Source organism: Rana temporaria, chromosome 9, assembly GCF_905171775.1.
Source record: "Rana temporaria chromosome 9, aRanTem1.1, whole genome shotgun sequence".
Classification (NCBI taxonomy): domain Eukaryota; kingdom Metazoa; phylum Chordata; class Amphibia; order Anura; family Ranidae; genus Rana; species Rana temporaria.
This window is the reverse complement of record NC_053497.1, coordinates 117,665,760-117,686,577: the sequence shown is the minus strand read 5'-3', so window position 1 is coordinate 117,686,577 and position 20,818 is coordinate 117,665,760. Positions and strand designations below refer to the sequence as shown.

Here is a 20,818-nt window from a genome sequence, read left to right as displayed (position 1 = left end):
TTTACTAAGGGCGATGGAAAGGCAGCTCCTTATTGGGCGGCTGCGGCGTGCTGATCACTTCCACGTGTGATCCCGTCTGCGATCATGGTGAGTGTAGAGATCTCCTGAATGTAACTTCATTTTACGCCGTGTACTTACCTCTGTTTGTCCTGGAAGTAGGCTGATCTGTAGTGCAATCCTCCATGTGCTGTACCCATCCCACCCCATGTATGATCCTCAGTGTCATCTCCAGGCTGATCTGTACTCTGCCTTGGCTGTCCCCGTTCTTTATACAGACTGGTCTCTACACAATTGGGGCTTCTGCTTAAATCCAAAACCAAAAATATAATATATTGTAGTTTATCAATCATTAGAAGTGGTGGCTGCATTAGTTTTCTTTTTTAGGCATTTTCCCATCTGTTTTCACCTGGTGATCTGGCCAGTAACACACCTCCTGTTTAGGGCAGCAGTATTGTCAGTCTGGGGAGAGGGTGATGTTAGATATACTCGTAGAAAGGACCTGCTCATGTACATATATGTTGTTTTTTAAAAGATGGATATCTCGGTAACGGCAGCAGCTGCTGCCACAACCGAGGTATCCATCTTTAGCATGAGTGGTTCTGTAAATGATAACGGCGGTCTCCGCGTCGGATTCGCCGCAAGATCGGCGGCGGGTGAGGGGCCCCCTCTCCCGCTGCTTACTGGAGCCGTCGGTAGCGGCGATCGGGTCCTTCAGCCTGCTGTGTGGGGATGCGAGTGAGGGCAAGATGGTCCCCATAGCCTAGCAGGGCGGAAGTGACGTCAAAACGTCAGTCCCGCCCATGTGTCTTAAAGGCACATTTTTTTGTTGTCATTTTTTCAAATGACAACATTTCCATTTTTTTTTTTTTTGCATTTTAGTCTAAATATGAGATTTGAGGTCTTTTTGACCCCAGATCTCATATTTAAGAGGACCTGTCACGCTTTTTTCTATTACAAGGGATGTTTACATTCCTTGTAATAGGAATAAAAGTGATCAAATTATTATTATTTTTTTTAAAGTGCCCCGTCCCGACGAGCTCGCGCGCAGAAGCGAACTCATACGTGAGTAGCGCCCGCATATAAAAACGGTGTTCAAACCACACAAGTGAGGTATCACTGCGATCGTTGGAGCGAGAGCAATAATTCTACCTCCTCTGTTGCTCAAAAGATGCAACCTATAGAATTTTTTAAACGTCGCCTATCGAGATTTTTAAGGGTAAAAGTTTGACGCCATGCCACGAGCGGGCGCAATTTTTAAGCGTGACATGTTGGGTATTATTTTACTCGGCGTAACATTATCTTTCACAATATATAAAAAAATTGGGCCAAATTTATTGTTGTCTTATTTTTTAATTAAAAAAAGTTATTTTTTTTCAAAAAAAGACTGCTGCGCAAATACGGTGTGACAAAAAGTATTGCAATGACCGCCATTTTATTCTCTAGGGTGTTAGAAAAAATATATATATTGTTTGGAGGTTTTAAGTAATTTTCTAGAAAAAAAAATGTTTTAGTCTTGTAAACACCAAATCTGAAAAACACCCAAGGTCCTTAAGTGGTTAAGACCCCTTTGACACTGAGGCGCTTTTCATGCCTTTAACGCTAAAAATAGCGCCTCTCAAGCCACCCCAGTGTGAAAGGCTGAATGCTTTCACACTGGGGTGCTACGCTTGCAGGATGGGAAAAAAAGTCCTGCAAGCAGCATCCTTGAAGCGTTGCGGGAGCTCCCAAAACACTCTGCCCACTGAAATGACTGGGCAGCGCTGTCGAATCGCCTGAAAATGTGCTTGAGCAGCAACGCAACACGGGCGCTTTTAACCCTTTCTTCGGCCACTAACGGGGGTTAAAAGCGCCCCGCTAGCGACTGAAAAGCTCTGCTAAAACCAACGGTGCTTAACCGCTAACGCAGGCACCGCTCCAGTGTGAAAGTCCCCTTAGATGGACTTGACTAACAAAAAAAAAAAAAACTTACTAGAGGTGCAGGGAATGGAAATTTTGGTGCCAAAACTGAAAATTCAAGGTGCACTTAGCTAAAGACCAAAAATTACAGTTTTAAAAAATATGTGTGTGTATATAAATTGTATTATATTGGAATTATAAATTAATATCATAAATTTAACCACTTCCATACCGGGCCTATTTTGGCACGTCTCTCCTACATGCAAAAATCATAATTTTTTTGCTAGAAAATTACTTGGAACCCCCAAACACTATATATGTTTTTTTAGAAGACACCCTAGGCCTAGGGAATAAAATGCCGGTCATTACGCCTTTTTTTTTCATGAATTAAAAAATAACAAAACAGTAAAGTTAGCCCAATTTTTTTGTATAATGTGAAAGATGAAGTTACGGCGAGTAAATAGATACCCAACATGTCACGCTTTAAAATTGCGCACACTCATGGAATGGCGCCAAACTTCAGTACTTAAAAATCTCCATAGGCGTCGCTTATTTTTTTTCTACAAGTTACAAATTTAGAGTAACAGAGGAGGTCTAGTGCTAGAATTGTTGCACACGCTCTAATGCAAACGGCGATACCTCACATGTGTGGTTTGAACGGCGTTTACATATGTGGGCGGGACTTGCGTGTGTGTTCGCTTCTAAGCGCGAGCTACCGGGGATAGGGGCGTTTAATTTTTTTTTTATTATTTCTTCTTTTTTTTTTTTTACTTTTAATGCATTTTATTTTTGATCACTTTTATTCGTATTACAAGGAATGTAAACATCCCTTGTAATAGGAATAGTGCGTGACAGGTACTCTTTATGGAGAGATGCGGGGTCAACAAGACCCCACATCTCTCCTTCAGGCTGGAAAGCATTAGAGCATGAAAAAAAATTCACAGATCTAATGCTTTCAGCCGCGATTGCGGCTGTGCTTACATTCCAGTACCTGGGCGTGACGTCATAACAGGGCCTCCGACGATCATAGAGATGACTGGTGACCATCTGGATCGTTTCTCCGGGTCTCCGATGGCAAGGGAGAGCCCAGAGAAGCACCGAATGGTGGCAGGAGGGGGGGACATCCCCTCCCGCCGCCTATAAGAACGATCAAGCGACGGAACCGCCGCTATGATCATTCTTATGGTGCACAGAATCGCCGGCTGAAGAGATGGATATCTGAATGATGCCTGTAGCTGCAGGCATCTTTCAGATATGCCCACTGAAAGTCCTGGACATCATATGACTTCCTTGGACGGGAAGTGGTTAAATGAAAATTAACTGATTGTCGGCTATTGTTATCACCTTTAGTGCAAGAAAAGCTCAAGAAAAATGTATCCCTTTAAATTCTATGTATGTCTCCACTGGTCTGTTGCTCTTCCATTGCGGTGGTAAAAATCTTGCTAATAAGTTTCAGCAAGTGCTTATTTACACTTGTGTTGCCCTCTGAAGAGCAAGCAGTGGCTTGCTTTTCAGATGGCATCTAACAAGCAGCGAGGAGGTGTTCTGTCACTACTTCACCACCTGTTTTACAGGATAATATCACCTTTGGCTGTTGTTAGACATTACACCTGTATTTAGGGTGTAACCTGCGCCTTTAATCCTCCCAATAACCTGCACCACCATGCCACAACTGTGTGTATTACAAGCGTTTGTGGGGCATTTGTGGCATGGCCTCATTTACTTAAATTTACGTTTTGTCTGCCAAATGCGTCAGTGGGGAATCAATTTTTTTTGCACCTTGGTCCTAACATGTGGATGTTACTTACCACCTACCTCAGTGATGGCGAACCTTGGCACCCCAAATATTTTGGAGCTATATTTCCCATGATGCTCCACTACACTGCACCGTAGGAAATGTAGTTCCAAAACATCTGAGGTGCCAAGGTTCAACATTGTTAGTGGCCAAGCACAGCCCTTCATGGAAATGATATTCCTTGATGTCAGTGGCCTCTTTCAGCAGGATAATGTGCCCTGCCACAATGCAAAAATGGTTCAAGGTGTTGAATTGGCCTCCAAATTCTCCAAATATCAGTCCAGTTGAGCATCTGCGGTATGTGCTGGAAAAATAAGACTGATCCACCAAGGTCCCACTTTGCAACTATTAGGACTTAAAGGATCTGCTGCAGATGGCTTGGTGCCAGATGCCACAGCATTCCTACAGTGGTCTACTGGCATCCATGCTGTGATGGGTTGGGACAGCAAAAGGGATCTACTCAATTTTAGGTGAATGGCTGATCAGTGTATATGCTTTTATTTTTCAATTAGTCTGAAATAAATCTCTGCCTTACGCCAGGGGTTGACAAATTTGCTTGGAATCTAGGAGCCAGCTAAAAAAGTTAGGAGCCAGAAAACGCACCCCGTCCCGATGAGCTTGCGCGCAGAAGCGAACACATACGTGAGCAGCGCCCGCATATGTAAACGGTGTTCAAACCACACATGTGAGGTATCGCCGCGATTGGTAGAGCGAGAGCAATAATTCTAGCCCTAGACCTCCTCTGTAACTCAAAACATGCAACCTGTAGATTTTTTTTAAACGTCGCCTATGAAGATTTTAAAGGGTAAAAGTTTGTCGGCATTCCACGAGCGGACGCAATTTTGAAGCGTGACATGTTGGGTATGAATTTACTCGGCGTAACATTATCTTTCATAATATAAAAAAAAAAAAATGGGGATAACTTTACTGTTGTCTTATTTTTTAATTAAAAAAAGTGTAATTTTTCCCAAAAAAAGTGCGCTTGTAAGACCACTGAGCAAATACAGCGTGACAGAAAGTATTGCAACGATCGCCATTTTATTCTCTAGGGTCTAAGGATAAAAAATATATATAATGTTTGGGGGTTCTAATTAGAGGGAAGAATATGGCATTGAAAAATAGTGAAAAATGACATTAGAATTGCTGTTTAACTTGTAATGCTTAACTTGTAATACCAACGGCCACCACCAGATGGCGCCAGCTCACATCTGGTGGTAATAACTTGTAATACCAACGCTCACCACCAGATGGTGCCAGCTCACAAAAAAAAAAAAATCGCCAGGACACTATTTCTAGTCGCCCTGGCGACCGGGATTTGTCGAGCCCTGCCTTACGCTAAACATTTTCTTTGAATGTATACTACATCGAACCTGTTTCTGAGTCTGAAGTCGAATGCATTAATTTCAAAGCTGATTTGTCTAATCCTCTCCTTTACAGCTGCGCAGGGAGGCTCGGTTGCGGAGGGAGTACCTCTACCGAAAAGCTCAAGAAGCCAAACAGCACAACATAGAGGACAAGAAGCAACGACTAAAGAGAGCTTTAGAAGGTTGGTGGCAAGAGGGGAGCTGACACACTAGGCTTACAAAGTATGATTTTATAAATACTAAACTTGTATCTCTGTCCACAGAAAACCGGCTGATCCCAACAGAGATCCGCAGAGAGGCTCTCGCTTTACAGAAGCAGCTCGAGTTTGATGATGAAGGTGGCGAAGGTAAACGCTGAGGAAGGGTACATTATCACCTAAAATGGTTCAAGCTTGAAGATAAATGATCTCTCTAAAGTGGTGGGGGCTGATCCACAAAGAAATTACGCCGGCGTATCTATTGATACGCCATGTAATTTCAAATTTTGCACGTCGTATCTTTGTTTTGTATCCTCAAAACAAGATACAACGGCATCTCGGCTAAATCCGACAGGCGTACGTCTTAGTACGCCATCGGATCTAAGCTGCAATTTTTCGGCGGCCGCTAGGTGGCGTTTCCGTCGAATTCAGCGTCGAGTATGCAAATTAGCTATTTACGGCGATCCACGAACATAGGACCGGCCGGCGCATTTTGTTTACGTCGTTTGCGTTCGGCTTTTTACGGCTTTATGCTGTTATGAGGCGTACTCAATGTTAAGTATGGCTGTCATTCACGTGTACAATTTTGAATTTTGTAAGTCGTTTGCGAATAGGGATTTGCGTAGAATGACATCACCGTCGGAAGCATTGGCTTGTTCCGGGTTCATTTTGAGCATGCGCACTGGGATACCCCCACGGACGGCGCATGCGCAGTTAAAAAAAATGTCGTTTACGTCGGGTCACATCGTATTAACATAAAACACGCCCCTATTGCATCCATTTGAATTCCGCGCCATTACGCCGCCAAAGATACACTACGCCGCCATAACTTACGGCGCAAATTCGTTGAGGATTCGAAAAAAAAAGATAAGCTGCGGCGTAGTGTATCTTAAATACGCTGCACCAGGCGCAAAGGTACGTGGATCTGCCCCGTTATGTATAAGATTGGATAGACGTTGTAGCATTCTTTCCTGGAAAAAATGGATTTCATCTGTCTATGCCAGTGATGGTCAACTTACGAGATATAAGGAGCCTCAACTATAATACTATAAACCAAAGGGGCCCATATAATGTACACTATATTACCAAAAGTATTGGGACACCTGCCTTTACACTCACATGAACTTTAATGGCATCCCAGCCTTAGTCTGTAGGGTTCAATATTAATTTTGTCCACCCTTTGCAGCTTCAACTCTTCTGGGAAGGCTGTCCACAAGGTTTAGGAGTGTGCCTATGGCAGTGGTCATCAACCCTGTCCTCAGGGCCCACTAACAGGCCAGGTTTGCAAGATAACTGAAATACATCACAGGTGATATCATTTGCTCCTCAGTGATTGCAATATTCTAGTCTGCATCTCTCCAAGGTAATACATAAAACCTGGCCTGTTAGTGGGCCCTGAGGACAGGGTTGATGACCACTGCTCTATGGGAATGTTTGACCATTCTTCCAGAAGCACATTTGTGAGGTCAGGCACTGATATTGGATTAGAAGGCCCGGCTCGTAATCTCCACTCTAACTCACCCCAAAGGTGTTCTATCGGGTTGAGGTCCGGACTAGAGGCCAGATGATATATCGGCCGATATTTGGGCTTTTTTTTTTAATCGGCTAATTATGACAGTTGGCACCGCGGCGCAGCTTCCCTATTTACATCGCTCAGCACAGCTGACATGACGTGCATGGTGACGCCACAGGCGCTGTGAATTTCAGCTGCTGCCTCCCACAAACTTCTTTCTACTCCCCCGGCCCCTCCTTCTCCTCCTCTCTTCCACCAAGATGCAGGATGGATGATGGCCCTTCGTTTCTGAACCCCTCCCCTGATAAGATGAGGGGGGGTCGGCATCATATATTGGCTGCCCCGATTTTCTAAATATCGGCATCGGCCAGAGAAAAACCCATATCGGTCGACCTATATAGTCAGGACTCTGTGTAGGCCAGTCTAGTTCTTCCACCCCAAATCTTGCTCATCTATGTCTTTATGGACCTTGCTTTGTGCACTGGTGCGCAGTCATGTTGGAACAGGAAGGGGCCACCCCCCAAACTGTTCCCACAAAGGAGGGAGTTTGGAGAGATATCACATGAGACCACTAGAGGTTACTAGCATTACAACCCATTTACAAACAGCTGTGGAAGTCAAGCCACACAGCCAGTACCAAAGGTTGGGCATTAGTGGTCTCTTCACTGAGCTTTCAGAGTATGCTGGGACATGTACTTTCACAGCCTCTAGGGAACAGTAAATCTACTAGTGAATGAGGTGACATGCAGTATATAATAAGAATTTATAATACACAGAACAATATGGATGTATGAACGTTTTTTATATAGAGCTCACCATGCTGTGCTTTCTCCTAGGGGTCTCCTCCCATGTGGATGATGAATACAGGTGGGCCGGAGTTGAAGATCCAAAGATCATGGTTACAACATCAAGAGACCCAAGCTCTAGATTAAAAATGTTCGCTAAGGTACAAGTTTGTCCAAGAAAGCAGAACTCCAGACAGAATTAACAAGATAAAAATGACCAGCCCATTAAAAGATACAATAACAAATCCAGCTTTCCTTGGTCAACTTCCAGGACCGCTACCTGAGGGATGATTGGTTCCGACTTTAACAGGAAACACAATCTAAAATAATTGTTAAAAGCCCCTCTCGCCCCCTTTGTCCTCAGTTTTCATTGTGTTTCTATCCATACGGGAAGGCATATTGTCAAGTTTGTTGGGTTGTGTACAGGCTTTCTGTTTGAAAGCTGAAGGAAGTGTCAATTAACTACGAGGACGCTCATCAGCCTCATATACATGAGTATTCTTAGAAGATAAGAGTGATTTTGAGGCAAAGGTGATTATTGCAACTTTTTGCAATTCTTAAAAGAATAATAAGGAATTACAGTTCAATGTCAGAAGTTGCTTGTTAAGATATGCATAGGATGCACATAGTAGTTGCGATGATATGTACGGTTTTACTAACACATGTCAAAGTTGCAAAATTGGGCTTGGGCATTAAGATTTGTTTTACCCTTCGGCGTTAAAGGGTTAATATGGTTTATAAAAGCGGCCATTTTTAAAGCATAAATCCAGTTGTCCTGTTTGATCAGTGTGATAAACAATTTGCTGTGATTACCCACTAAAAGCATTTGAAGAATGAAAAACTTTAACTGGCTGCTAGGGGCTTACAATGGGAGTCCTATTTCACACGCATTACTAAATAAGGCTCTGTCACATGTTCCTAGACCGTTTATAGCTGCAGTCTTTAGCATGGCTGCTTCTGATCTGTAGTGCAGGGTACACCCAAACACATAATAATAACCAGGGTAATAACTGGTGATCCCTGTTTCCTTGTTTTGGGATGTTGACTGTGATGACGATAGTAAACTTGGCCTTCATAAAATTTAACTTTTTTTAAAAAATTTCTTCCTTTAGGAAATGAAGCTCATTTTCCCCAATGCCCAGCGCATGAACAGAGGAAAACATGAAATGGGGGCACTGGTGCAAGCATGTAAAGCTAATGAAGTTACTGACCTCCTCATTGTACATGAGCACAGAGGAATGCCAGGTTGGTCTATTGTCTTAAGCTGTATTTTTTTTTAAAACTCATTTAGTCGCACCAAGCGTTTGTTCATTTATTTTGGTCCGAATATTAATTTATTCTGGCCATTGAATGAAAGCTCAGCTGCTAAACAAGTCTAGTGTTTAAGTGTGTGTGTTTAAATGCGTTTACACGCATTTAGCGTGTTTTCTGCCCAAACACTCCTCTTCTGAACCAGATTTTGGTGCATTCAGATTTCTGCCCATAAACGCCTCTGCCTCTAAATGCCTATGTGTGCAAGGACACATAGAGGGTTGTTTATTGGCAGAAAGAAAAAGTCAGACACCTGTGAAACTGGTGTTTTGGAAGCTTCAGTGTGCATGAGGTCTTAATATGATACGTGACAGGAATTGTCACATGTCCAATTGGGATGATAAGACTCTTGGGGCGATAACAAGACGCTATATATATATATATATATATATATATATATATATATATACTGTGTTTCCCCGAAAATACACCCTACCCCGATAATAAGTCCTACCTGGATTATCGGGGTGGGCTGCAATATAAGCCCTACCCCGATAATAAGACCTAGTAAATCGCCGGAAAAAAAAACTTTTTTAAATGCTGGCTAAAGGTCTCTGTTTGCTGCGGTATATGTAAAACAAAGTATGCACCCACCGCTGCCCCGCCGGAGGTCCTCTTCTCTCCCCCCGGGGATCGCGGCTATTCTCTTCCCTCCTCCCTCCAGATGCCGTCTTCAGCGCATTGACGTCAGCGGCAATCCGTCTCTTCTTTCTCCTCCTTTCCTCCCGCTGACGTCTGCGCCCCCTCCCTTTTCACTGCACGGAGCGGGCTGACATCACCAAATCCGAACTCCTCATCACCTCAGATCTCAGTGCAGAAAAAAAACAGGTACCGTACCCCATACTTTTAACGGTATACCAGTATAAAACTGAACCTCAGACCACAATATGACACAGTATCACAGTACCAAAAATAATGATCTAAAAAACGGAGACTCCTGACTTGATAAGGGGGGGGGGGGGGGGGGGTAAAGGAACAGGATTTTTATTAAAGCAACAACCAGCCAGACAGACTTGCTGTAAATGAGAGATTAGGACCAATGGTTCAAAGGAAAATGAAGATGACTGTACCGGTATTTGAAAAAATTTTGTTTAAATGTTGTTCAATGTACATACCGTAAATAAATAAGCCCTACCCTGAAAATAAGCCCTAGTGTGTTTTTTGTGACTAAAATTAATATAAGACCCGGTCTTATTTTCGGGGAAGCACGATATATATATATATATATATATATATATATATATTTACACAGTAAAACCTTGGATTGTGAGCATAATTAGTTCTAGAAGCATGCATGTAATCCAAAGCACTTGTATATCAAAGCAAATTTTCCCATAAGAAATAATGGAAACTCAAATGATTTGTTCCACAACCATTTATTCATAAGTCCTTCAGTTTATAGTCCATATAAAAGATTATAGCAATGTGACAAGTTGTGTAACCATAAAATGTCCATCCACAAATGGCAGCCTCCCAAAGAGGATTAGAAGCAAAATCCAGCAGGAGCTACAGTAGAGAGGCGCCTCTAAGTGTAGCAATGTGGTTACGTTTAATGAAGGTACAACATTTAGCAACTCTCATGGTTGATGATTACAAGAGGCACATCCAAGTATGCAGGCATCCGGGGTAAAGCTGTTCTCCTCCCCGCCATCAGTCTGCAATCGTGACCTGGAAGACTATCCTGCACTAGAGAGTTCTGAAAGCGTGGCTTGAACCGCTCGTAGAGCGCAGCGCGGAAGGGTCCACATCAATGGCGGCGAGGAGAATGGTCTGTGGACAGCTTTACCCCAGATGCCTGCATACTTGGATGTGCCTGTTTTAATCATCAACCATGTGAGTACCTTCATTAAATGTAACCATATTGCTACACTCAGAGGCTCCTCTCTTCTATTTTATACTCCGATATGACATGACGCTACTCTTATAACAAGACATCGCTTGTATATCAAGTCAAAATGTATTAAAACATTTTGCTTGTCTTGCAAAACGCTCTCAAACCAAGGTTTTACTGTAATAATATGATATCAAATTTTACATAATAAACAATGCTGATTAAAGCTAATGCAACAGCTGTCTGTTGACTGCAGGTCTCCTATCGCTAAATGTCATCTAGCCTTCTGTTAAGTCTCCTGACAATGAGAAGATAAAGGTGCCATACATTCATGCTCTCAAACACTGTAACTAAGCCACCTTCCTAATGAATTCCTGAAATTATGAAACGCATGTGAATATTGCAACAAAGGAAGAATAAGTTTAACGTTTTTCTTCATGTTAGTGGTTGGGCAGCTCAATGCATGGCATGTTTCCTCACAAAAATATATAAGGACACCTGCACTCCCCCAAAACCTTTAACTACAGGCAGCACTCTAAATAAACTAATACAAAAATTAAGTGGGTATCCAAATTGAATCCCTATAGTTTATAAACATCCAATGTGAATCGCTAGTATAATACAACCCTGTAGATCTATTGCCTGAATAAATATATGAAGACACCAGAAAAAAAAATCCATAAAAACAGAATGCAATCTGGTAAATCAATAAAGTGCTCAAGCATGCGCCACAGTCCCAAAACATATGCATAAGCTCCTGTGTGAGAAAAAAAAAAAAGCCAATTGGTGAACTGATATATTGTGCCACAAACAAGTTTAATGTATTTATAGTGCATAAGTGATACACATCAATTGAACCGTAGACAGGTGCTCTTCAGTGCATCTTTTCCTGAGAAAGCTCACTCACCAGAACCAGTGCGACCTCTTTATAAATAAGTAGGTCTATATGCACTTTTGATAAAGGTATCTTCCTGCTCCTCCATACTCTCTAGGCTGATGGGGGGAGGGGGGGGTGCACCAAGGGATAACTCAGTGTTCAAAAGTACCCAGGGTAAAGACCAGGTCCAAATGCCACTCCTCATACAGCAGGGAAGACACAGACAGGGAAGGGATCTCCATTGTTTACCAACGTTTATTAAATTGGCAATAAAAACATGTATAAAAACTCACATTATTGTGTGCCACAAGCTGGCACCTGGATTCGTAGGCAAAGCTCTGTACCGCCACTCCACCTGCGAGTACAATTGTGCATTCCAAATAGTGGAAGTAACGTTGGCAGCCGTAGCCACGCCCTTTCAATAAGCTTTGCCTGTTTATACACTATGGCAGGACTTGGCACAGTCTGTCTCGCACAGCATCAGCTAAAATTTTAATCACAATATGATGACCGGCAATTGTCAAGCTCTGCCGTCGAGATAACAAAGGGTCCTAATATTTTCTTAATTTTTTATTTCCTTGCTACTTTATTTTAAGTGTATTGCAACCGCATAATCTTGGCCGTTATGTATTTTTAAATTTTTATATAACATTTATGAAGTTGAAATTACTAATAAGGAACCATCTTATTGTCTTCTAGATGGATTAATTGTGTGCCACCTTCCATTCGGACCCACAGCATATTTCACCCTGTGTAATGTGGTCATGAGACATGATATTCCAGACCTGGGCACGATGTCAGAAGCTTATCCGCACCTCATCTTCCACAATTTCACTTCCCGCCTCGGCCAACGTGTAAGACCTTCCTTCTTAAATAGTTACACAGATTTAAAGTTTTAAAATGAATCGGTGGCAATGGATTCTTGATATATATTTATATATACTTATCAAGCAGGGCTGGACTGGGACAAAAATTTGGCCCTGGACTTCATCCAGACTGGCCCATATTGACAGGTCTCTCCCATGAGCCACTAGCCATTCTACTTTATTAGAGTAGAACGGCTGGTACTGGTACTCTTATAGGCAGTACCAGTGGGAAAGCTAGACATTATTTCACCCGGGGCAAAGAATCATTTTGGTGCCCCCCCTTATGGGACAAGATAAACTCCCACGCCATAGCTGTTGAGTCAGCTGTCTGTCCCCTCCCCCATGCTCCTCTGTCGTCCCCCCTGCTCCTCTGGTCCTTCCTGCTTCTCTGTTCCCCCCAGTTGAGCGCTGTGGGGAGGGAGAGGAGGTGAGCGCTCCGGGAAGGGAGAGACAGAGGAGGGGAGGGGGCGGCAGTCCGCTGTCACTGAAGTGGCCCACTGAGCCATCGGCCCACCGGGAAACTCCCTGTAGTCCCAATGGCCAGTCCATCCCTGTTATCAAGTAGTAAAAGAACTTTAAAACAAATCTTTACTGACCGGCATTGTGGAGCCGTTTATTTTCAAAATTCACAGCAGAAGCACTGAAGTATTCCAAGTTGCTCTCAAAGCAGTGTCCATCACTTTGCCCCCGATTCCCCCCCTACAGCCACTGCTTTGTGCTTACATTAGAGGTTACAAAATCATTGCTGAGCTGCCAAAAGAACAACTTGTACAGCTTCAATGCTTATGCTGTGTTACAGAGCCTGCAGCTAAGTTGGTGGTGGGAAAGGGTTGTTTTAAAGCGGAGTTCCAGTCTTTTAATGTTTATTAAAAGTCAGCAGCTGCAAAAAGTGTAGCCGCTGACTTTTAATAAACAGACACTTACCTGTTCCACGGTCCAGCGATGCGGCCGCCCCTAGCGTCGCTCCTATCCTCGGTGCCTCCATTGCTACTCTGGCCGGCCGTGACAGCTTTCGGCTTCACAACCAGGCACATGTGCGAGGACTGGTGATCTCCTGGGGCCTGTCACGTGTCCCAGGAGATTGCCTAGAGAGAGCGGCTGCCTAGGGGCAGAGGCGGAGTTGCCTAGGCGTGCCGTAGGTGGAAGTGGGACAGGAAATTCAACTCCTAACTAAGCCCCCACGTCCCCCCCCCAAAAAAAAAAAAGACATGCCAAAATTACTTTTGGATGGAACTCCGCTTTAAAGTGACCCTCTCAGTTCACGGCCACTTGTAAAGAATTACCTGTCATAAACAAGGTTCTATACTTATCTGTCAAGTGTCTAAATTATTGAAACCTTTACGCTGCTCGCTGGCCACTGCAGGTGCTATACCTGCCAGATAGGTCAAGTCCCTATTTCTCCACCTTTTGCAATATTTCTCCCGCAGACTAGTATGTTCTTTAGTGGCATATAAACTGGTGGGAAAAACCACAGCACAAGGGAGCAGGCATTTCATGCATTTGGAGGTGTGGATTACTGGCAGTGGCTGGCAAGCACCGAAGGGGCAGCGTTTCATCAAATGGGCTGTTGGAAAAGTAAGGCCTTGCACCATGTGCTGAAAGGGTCACTTTGAAGCTTATTTACTGCATGTTAACATATTCTGTCAATGGGGGAATGCAGCGTTTTTAGGTATATTCACTTGCATTTGAGATCGGCACCTGTTGTCATGTATAGGGGGATAAGCAGTTCTGATATGATCAAGGTCCTGTCTTCACGGGCCATACTACCTGAATGTCCGAAGATTCAGCCTAAAGTGTGCAAAGGGACTAAATTTTTCTTTTATGCTCTAGGTGTCCAACATCCTGAAATATTTGTTCCCTGTCCCAAAAGAAGAAAGCAAGCGAGTGATGACGTTTTCTAATAACGACGACTATATTTCCTTAAGGTATGTGGAAAAGATTGAATATTAGTCTCAGTACTGTTACGGTATCTAATTTTGTACAACAATTTCTGGTAGAAAGTGCAATGTGTCGCATGTGTATATGCTTCAGGTACTGAGTGGTGCTCTCTGTTTTTTTTTCAGGCATCATGTTTACAGGAAAACTGATCATAGAAATATTGAGCTCTCTGAGATTGGCCCACGCTTTGAGATGAAATGTAAGTGTGAAAAAACAAGTCATACTACACACTGTACAATAATTTCCACATCTTACAAACCCAACTGTTCATTCATAGAAAATTAATTCTATGCCAAAGGTTTAGTTTCCATCTTGGGTTGGGTAGGGTAGGGTTTGGTCCACACTAGGTTGTCTATTATCCAGAAAGTGTATTCCTCATGGAAAGCTATTAAGTTTAGGAGGATGTGGAGACCTTTACCTGCAGGGGCTCTGGGCACAATAGCCATAATAAGAAGAATATCACTTTTTTTCATTTTTTTTTTACATTTTCATGGGGGGGATGTGGTTTAAGGGGAGCATGTGGTGTGCAAAGTCACACCCGTTAGTCGCATCCCTAGAGAACCACAAACCAGTATCAGGTCACCTGTGGCCAGATGACAAATGCACCCCGTTGAAGACAGGGGTGCACCGCAAGGTAGTGAACCTAATCGACGACTGCTGCAGATGGACAGGAAACGTGAGCCCAAGATTCCCCAGGGCGCGGAGTCCAAGGTCCAACAGGTGTTCACCAGAGCCTCTAGTGGTGAGGATGGCCTTCGCTGCAACTGAACCCAGGTCGCGGCCCCTGGGGTCCCCCAGGTCATGCTCCGTAGGGAGAGAGGGGAAGCAGCCACTGAGGACACAAGGGATAGTGATGGGTAAGCCGAGGTCGGGGGAACAGGCAGACGAGGGTAACCAAGGGACAGGCCAAAGGTCAGGGTCGAAGGCAAACAGGAATAGTCAGACGAGCCAAATTCGGTACACAGAAAGGTAAACGTAGCACACGGCAGACAGGAACTCAAGCTAACAAACAAAGTTGAACAGCAAAGCAGACCTGCAGTGCAACAGTTAATATAGACTTCCTGGGATGGGGCCATACAGGAAGGAGAGGTGATAAAAGTCAGCCAGAAAGAGAGTCAGGCCTCTAATGGACACATGGAGAAGGTAAGCTGCCAGACATTATTGCATGTCCTTGACAACCAGCTTCACACAATGGAACGGCCCAGTGTTTTTTTAAATAACAAACATGTCATACTTACCTCCACTGTGCAGTTCGTTTTGCACAGAGTGCCCCCGATCCATGTCTTCTGGGGTCCCTCGGTGGCTGTCTCGGTCCTCCGCGCAATTAGTCACCACAGTCATGCGAGAGCTCTTATGGTGGTCACTAATTGCGGGCGCGCTCCTGTGATACAGCGAGCGTCACTGGATGTGATTGACAGCAGCGCCAGCCAATGGCTGCGCTGCTCTCAATCCATCCGCGCTAGCTAATCAGCGGCGAAGAGAATATCGGGACCGCGTGGGACTTTCGAGGGGTCAGGTAAGTATAACGGGGGAGGGGGGGGGAGCTGGCAACATCAGATGTTTTTTTCACCTTAATGCATAGATTGCATTAAGGTGAAAAAACATTTTCCTTTACAACTTCTTTAAGGTCGTCTGTGTGCAGTACTGTCACCAGGTTAATATCCTTCCTAATTGTTTCATTTTTTTGCAGTGTACATGATCAAACTGGGCACCTTGGAAAATGAGAATTCAGCAGAGGTGGAATGGCGCTGGCACCCATACACCAACACAGCCAAGAAGAGGAAATATCTCAGTGTTGAATAGTGTCGTGTGTTTTTCTGTAAATAAAGTTAACATTTTTTTTGTTCTTAACATCATGAGCTTCTTAATCACTTTTTTTTTTTTACAATCCAGTTCCAGTTTTTTTTACACATGTTGAAATGCACATTGTGGGCCCCTGTTGCCCCCCCCCCCCCCCCAATTTTTTTTTTTAATTTATGTCCCTGATACAGGGAACAGGTTTATCAAACCATTTTTTTTTTCATACAAAATACACTAAAGTTAGTCGACCTCACTGAACTGACCAAGCACAGATTGTGGGAGTGGTACTATAGGGGGATGGGGTGCGTGAAGTGTATGGGCAACAGAAAGCCATTAGCTTGATGGTAGCAAACCAGTCTCCGCTGTTATAGCAGCAAAATGTGGCAAGCTGCAGTGTGGGTGAATGGCTTTCTATTGTGCAATGGAATGCTATTCAAAATGAATGGCTTCATGGTGCGCTTGATGGTAGAAAGACTCAAACTAAAGCCTTGTACATGGAGAAGTGCTAAATATAATTTTTTTACACACAGAACCTTTGTCCCATCACGATTTGGAATATATATTTGGGATGAGGCTGGGATTTGGACTTTGATGGTACCATATATCAACTGATTACCAGTCAAAATTAGAAAAGCATAAAGAAGGTTTCATTACAAAAAACATATACATAATTTACATATTCATAGAATAAACTTCTTTAGTCATAACAACTATAGAGTGCCTAAAAAGCATTCTGTCATTATAGATAGAATGTCAACATCATCTAGTTTTTATATTGAGAAGAGCTTGACATGTTTTGCGGTTTTTTATATCGCCCGCTTCTTCGGGAGCATTACTCATACATACAATTTGTCAGATGATGTATAAAAGGTTGTCCTGAGACTATGAATAAAGAAAAACAACATTAACACAAATATTACAGTGTGAATACAATCATAACATATCAGATAAAATAGGAGAGGATAGGGGTAGGTACCGGAGCATGATGGGACTGTGACATCATAAGAGGCCTATATAAATCGGTGCAAACCGCGCACCCGGCATTGCAGCGGGAAGAAGCGTTGTGTCAACATCGGAGGAAGAGACGAAGGCAAAAGACGGCACAGAAGAACTGGCAAGCGAGTGGGAGAAGAATCGGGGAGCGCCGACATGACAGCGGAGAAGACCCCCGGAGAGCGGGAAGAGAACCAGACAGCGGTGAAGAAGAAGGCCCCCCCTTGTAAAGGAGCTAAAGAAGAGAGGGGGGCCCCCGTAGCTGGCTAATAAATTACTTTAAAAACCCTGTGTCGTGTGTTTATTTACTTTTACACTTTGCCTCCAGGTGAATGGGTAGGGGTACGATGTACCCCATATTCATTCACCTAGGGTGGGGGACCGGTATCTGGGGGCCCCCTTATTAAAGGGGGCTCCCAGATTCCGATAAGCCCCCCACCCGCAGACCCCGACAACCAACGGCCAGGGTTGTCGGCAAGAGGCCCTGTCCTTATCAACATGGGCACAGGGTGCTCTGGGGTGGGGGGGCCGCAGTGTGCCCCCCTGTCCCAGAGCACCCAACCCCCCCATGTTGAGGGCATGCGGCCTGGTATGGCTCAGGAGGGGGGGGGGGCGCTCGCTCGTCCCCACTCCTTTCCTGACCGGCCGGGCAGCGTGCTTTGGATACGGGTCTGGTATGGATTGTGGGGGGACCCCCACGCCGGTTTTTCGGTGTAGGGGGGGTCCCCTTACAACCCATACAAGACCTAAGGGCCTGGTATGCTCCTGGGGGGGGAACCCATGCCGTTTTTTTATTTAAAATTTGGCGTGGAGTTCCCTCTCAGGATTCATACCAAACGCCGCAGCTAGAATTGGTGGGAATCCAAGTCGGATCCCCGTCGCTTCTATGACGGCTTTGTCTCCATCGCGGCAAGCCAGCTCGGCGCTGGCTCCCGCGATGGGGCTCGTAGGTGGTCAATCTTGCCGAGAAAGGGAGCGAGATTGACACAATATCGCGGTCACCTACTGTATGTTCGTAAATAATCTACGTAGATTGACATCTGTTGTTCTCTGTGGCATGAATCCTGTCTGATCTGAATCTATGATGGTTTTTCATAATGGCTGTAATCTTATTGTTAATATTTTAGTTAGCACTATTAAATATAGATAGTTAAAATACTATCGGCCTGTATGATGGGCATATTTTTGGATCTTTCCCGTCTTCATATGTAATAAGGCCAGTATGCTGGCCTGAATTTATGGGAGGAGCCCGGGGGTATTTAACCAGCCCACTCACCTGTGGTCATTGTTGGTTTCCTGTGAGCGATACCACACATCACTGGGCTGACTCTTCCCAGCTCACCTCACGTTTGTGAGTCCTGGCATTTTGATCGCAGGTGCATTTCGGCTTCTTCGTTTGTGCTCTTCGTCGGCGGTTCCCGCTCACTGTCGCAGGTACTTTCCGAATCTTTCGCATCATGTGCGATCTTGCAATTTGTTATGCTACCTGTCCCGCATCCTTGCTTCTGAGTTGTGGTCTGCCAAACATATGTTTAATTTATAATTCCAAACCTCTGAGTCGCGGTCGGTCTTTATCCGATATCACTCGCTGTAGATTTCACTGGATATAAAGATTCACTGTCCATGGGTTTGCCGTCTCTTCCACTTAGAGACAAGCATGTATTGTTTGTACAGGTTTCTGTGGCTGATTGAGTTGATAATTAGGCCCACCTGATGCCTTCTCTGCACTGGGTTAGCCTGGGGGGAGGGGTGGTTGGTTGGTGTTCAGTTTCAGAGTAAGGGGTGACATACACTCTACAACCAATTCATATCAGATCAATTTAATTCTTCTGATTCGTATGGGATTCATTTAATATATTTACGAACTGATTCGGGTTACACACATTGCATACTTCCTACCGTTGCCATTCGTTGTTTTCCCCCATGCCGTGTGTTTTAGTTCCTACAGTGGAACTTACAAATCGTTTGCACATGTTTTCTCTCTTTGTTTACCAACCAAAGTAATTTTTTTTGTGCGTCATCCACGGGGCAACACCATGCTCTTCAGATGTCTTGCACACCCACCATGCTTTACGTAGATCAAGTCTTTTTTTTTTTTTTTTTTCAAACTGTCGCAGGTAGGATTTGTACAAATTCTTTGTTTCATGCACTGTTTTGCCATCTAACCCGTGCCATCAAAACCCCACTGTGGAACTTGCGAGTCATTTGTCAAGTCTCTGTATGCAGCCTTATTTGAGCCACGGTCTTATCGTGCAATTCATGAGCACATGCCACGTAGTAGGCCCATGTCACTTAGGAATACACCGTCTATCATTCCAGTGATTTTACTTTACATTACCCTCCAATGGAATTTAGTCACATCAGCGACTCGCCGGTTCATCCCTGCTATTTTTTTTTTCTCTCTTCCATCTCATTCACTGAGCCCTCGTTCACATTGATGCTACTTTGAAATCGCACTACTTCACTTGAAGTAGCAAGGTCAGTGGGATTTCAGGTGCTACGTCAGACACATCTGTGCGGCTTCATGCTCAGATGACTATTGAAGTCGCACCGGATAACAGCATAAGTAATGCAGGAACTACTTTTGCAAATCGATGCGGTGCCGCAAAATCTGTGTCCCACCGATTGGAACAGTGCCATTGCCTCCAATAGGCTGCGACTTGTCATGCGAGCGATTTGTTCTCTCAAATCGCATTACAGATTGCTCCAATGTGAACCTAGGCTGACAGTAATTTAATTTGTCACGTTTTGTTTTCCCTTCACTCCAATTCGAATCCAGTCGCGTCTGCGATACACTGATTCATGTCAACTCGTGCCAGTCATTCTGGCTCATGCATCTCACGCTCCAGTCAGGTCCGTTATCAGTCGCAAATTGCAGCACACCTGTTAGCGCCACTGTTATAGCAAACATTTCAGTCGTTTGATTCACCTACCCTTCAATCTGATTCGAATTCAAGTCGCATCCGATGCACCGATTTGTCCCGGCGTGCCCCAGGTGTTTGTTGGCCTCATTTCAGTACATGCTCCAGAGTTCGCTCATTGTTAGTTGCACCCGCAGTGCACCGACTCGCACCTCTGTCATGGGAAATTTCTGTCACTCATTTCACTGTCACGCATCTGATTAGAATCCACACGCATTCTCATGTGCAGGTTTATCTCAAGCGTGCCCTAGTTGTTGTTGGCCTTATTTCAGTACATGCTCCAGAGTTGCTCGTTGTCAGTCGCATCCGCAGCACAGCGATTCGTGCCTCTGTCATGGGAATTTTTGTCACTCATTTTACCGAAACGCATCTGATTTGAAACCACGCGCATTCTCACATGCTCCAGTCGCATCCTCATGCACCAATTCATCCCAGCGTGCCCCAGTTGCCTCATTTCAGTACATGCTCCAGAGTTGCTCGTTGTCAGTCGCATCGGCGGTGCAGCGATTCGTGCCTCTGTCATGAGAATTTCTGTCACTCATTTTACTGTTACGCATCTGATTTGAATCCACACGCATTCTCATGTGCAGGTTTATCTCAAGCGTGCCCTAGTTGTTTTTGGCCTTATTTCAGTACATGCTCCAGAGTTGCTCGTTGTCAGTCGCATCACAGCGATTCATGCCTCTGTCATGGGAATTTCTGTCACTCATTTTACTGTTACGCATCTGATT

General features: G+C 44.3%; 1 protein-coding gene across 1 annotated transcript; it reads left to right on the top strand.

Moving 5' to 3' along the window:
- IMP4 (IMP U3 small nucleolar ribonucleoprotein 4) lies at positions 1-16,224 on the top strand. The gene is made up of 9 exons (XM_040324249.1): positions 1-87; positions 5,129-5,237; positions 5,319-5,402; positions 7,602-7,711; positions 8,663-8,795; positions 12,269-12,423; positions 14,266-14,360; positions 14,499-14,572; positions 16,064-16,224. The coding sequence occupies exons 1-9, from the start codon at positions 85-87 to the stop codon at positions 16,174-16,176; spliced, it is 876 nt and encodes a 291-aa protein (XP_040180183.1). The 5' UTR covers positions 1-84; the 3' UTR covers positions 16,177-16,224.
- Positions 16,225-20,818: the final 4,594 nt, after the last annotated feature.

Bases quoted from the DNA above. Each gene is read 5' to 3' on its own strand.
- IMP4 (XM_040324249.1), top strand. The intron at 12,424-14,265 runs GTAAGACCTTCC...TTTATGCTCTAG, and splicing joins CTTCCCGCCTCGGCCAACGT to GTGTCCAACATCCTGAAATA. The intron at 14,361-14,498 runs GTATGTGGAAAA...TTTTTTTTTCAG, and splicing joins GACGACTATATTTCCTTAAG to GCATCATGTTTACAGGAAAA.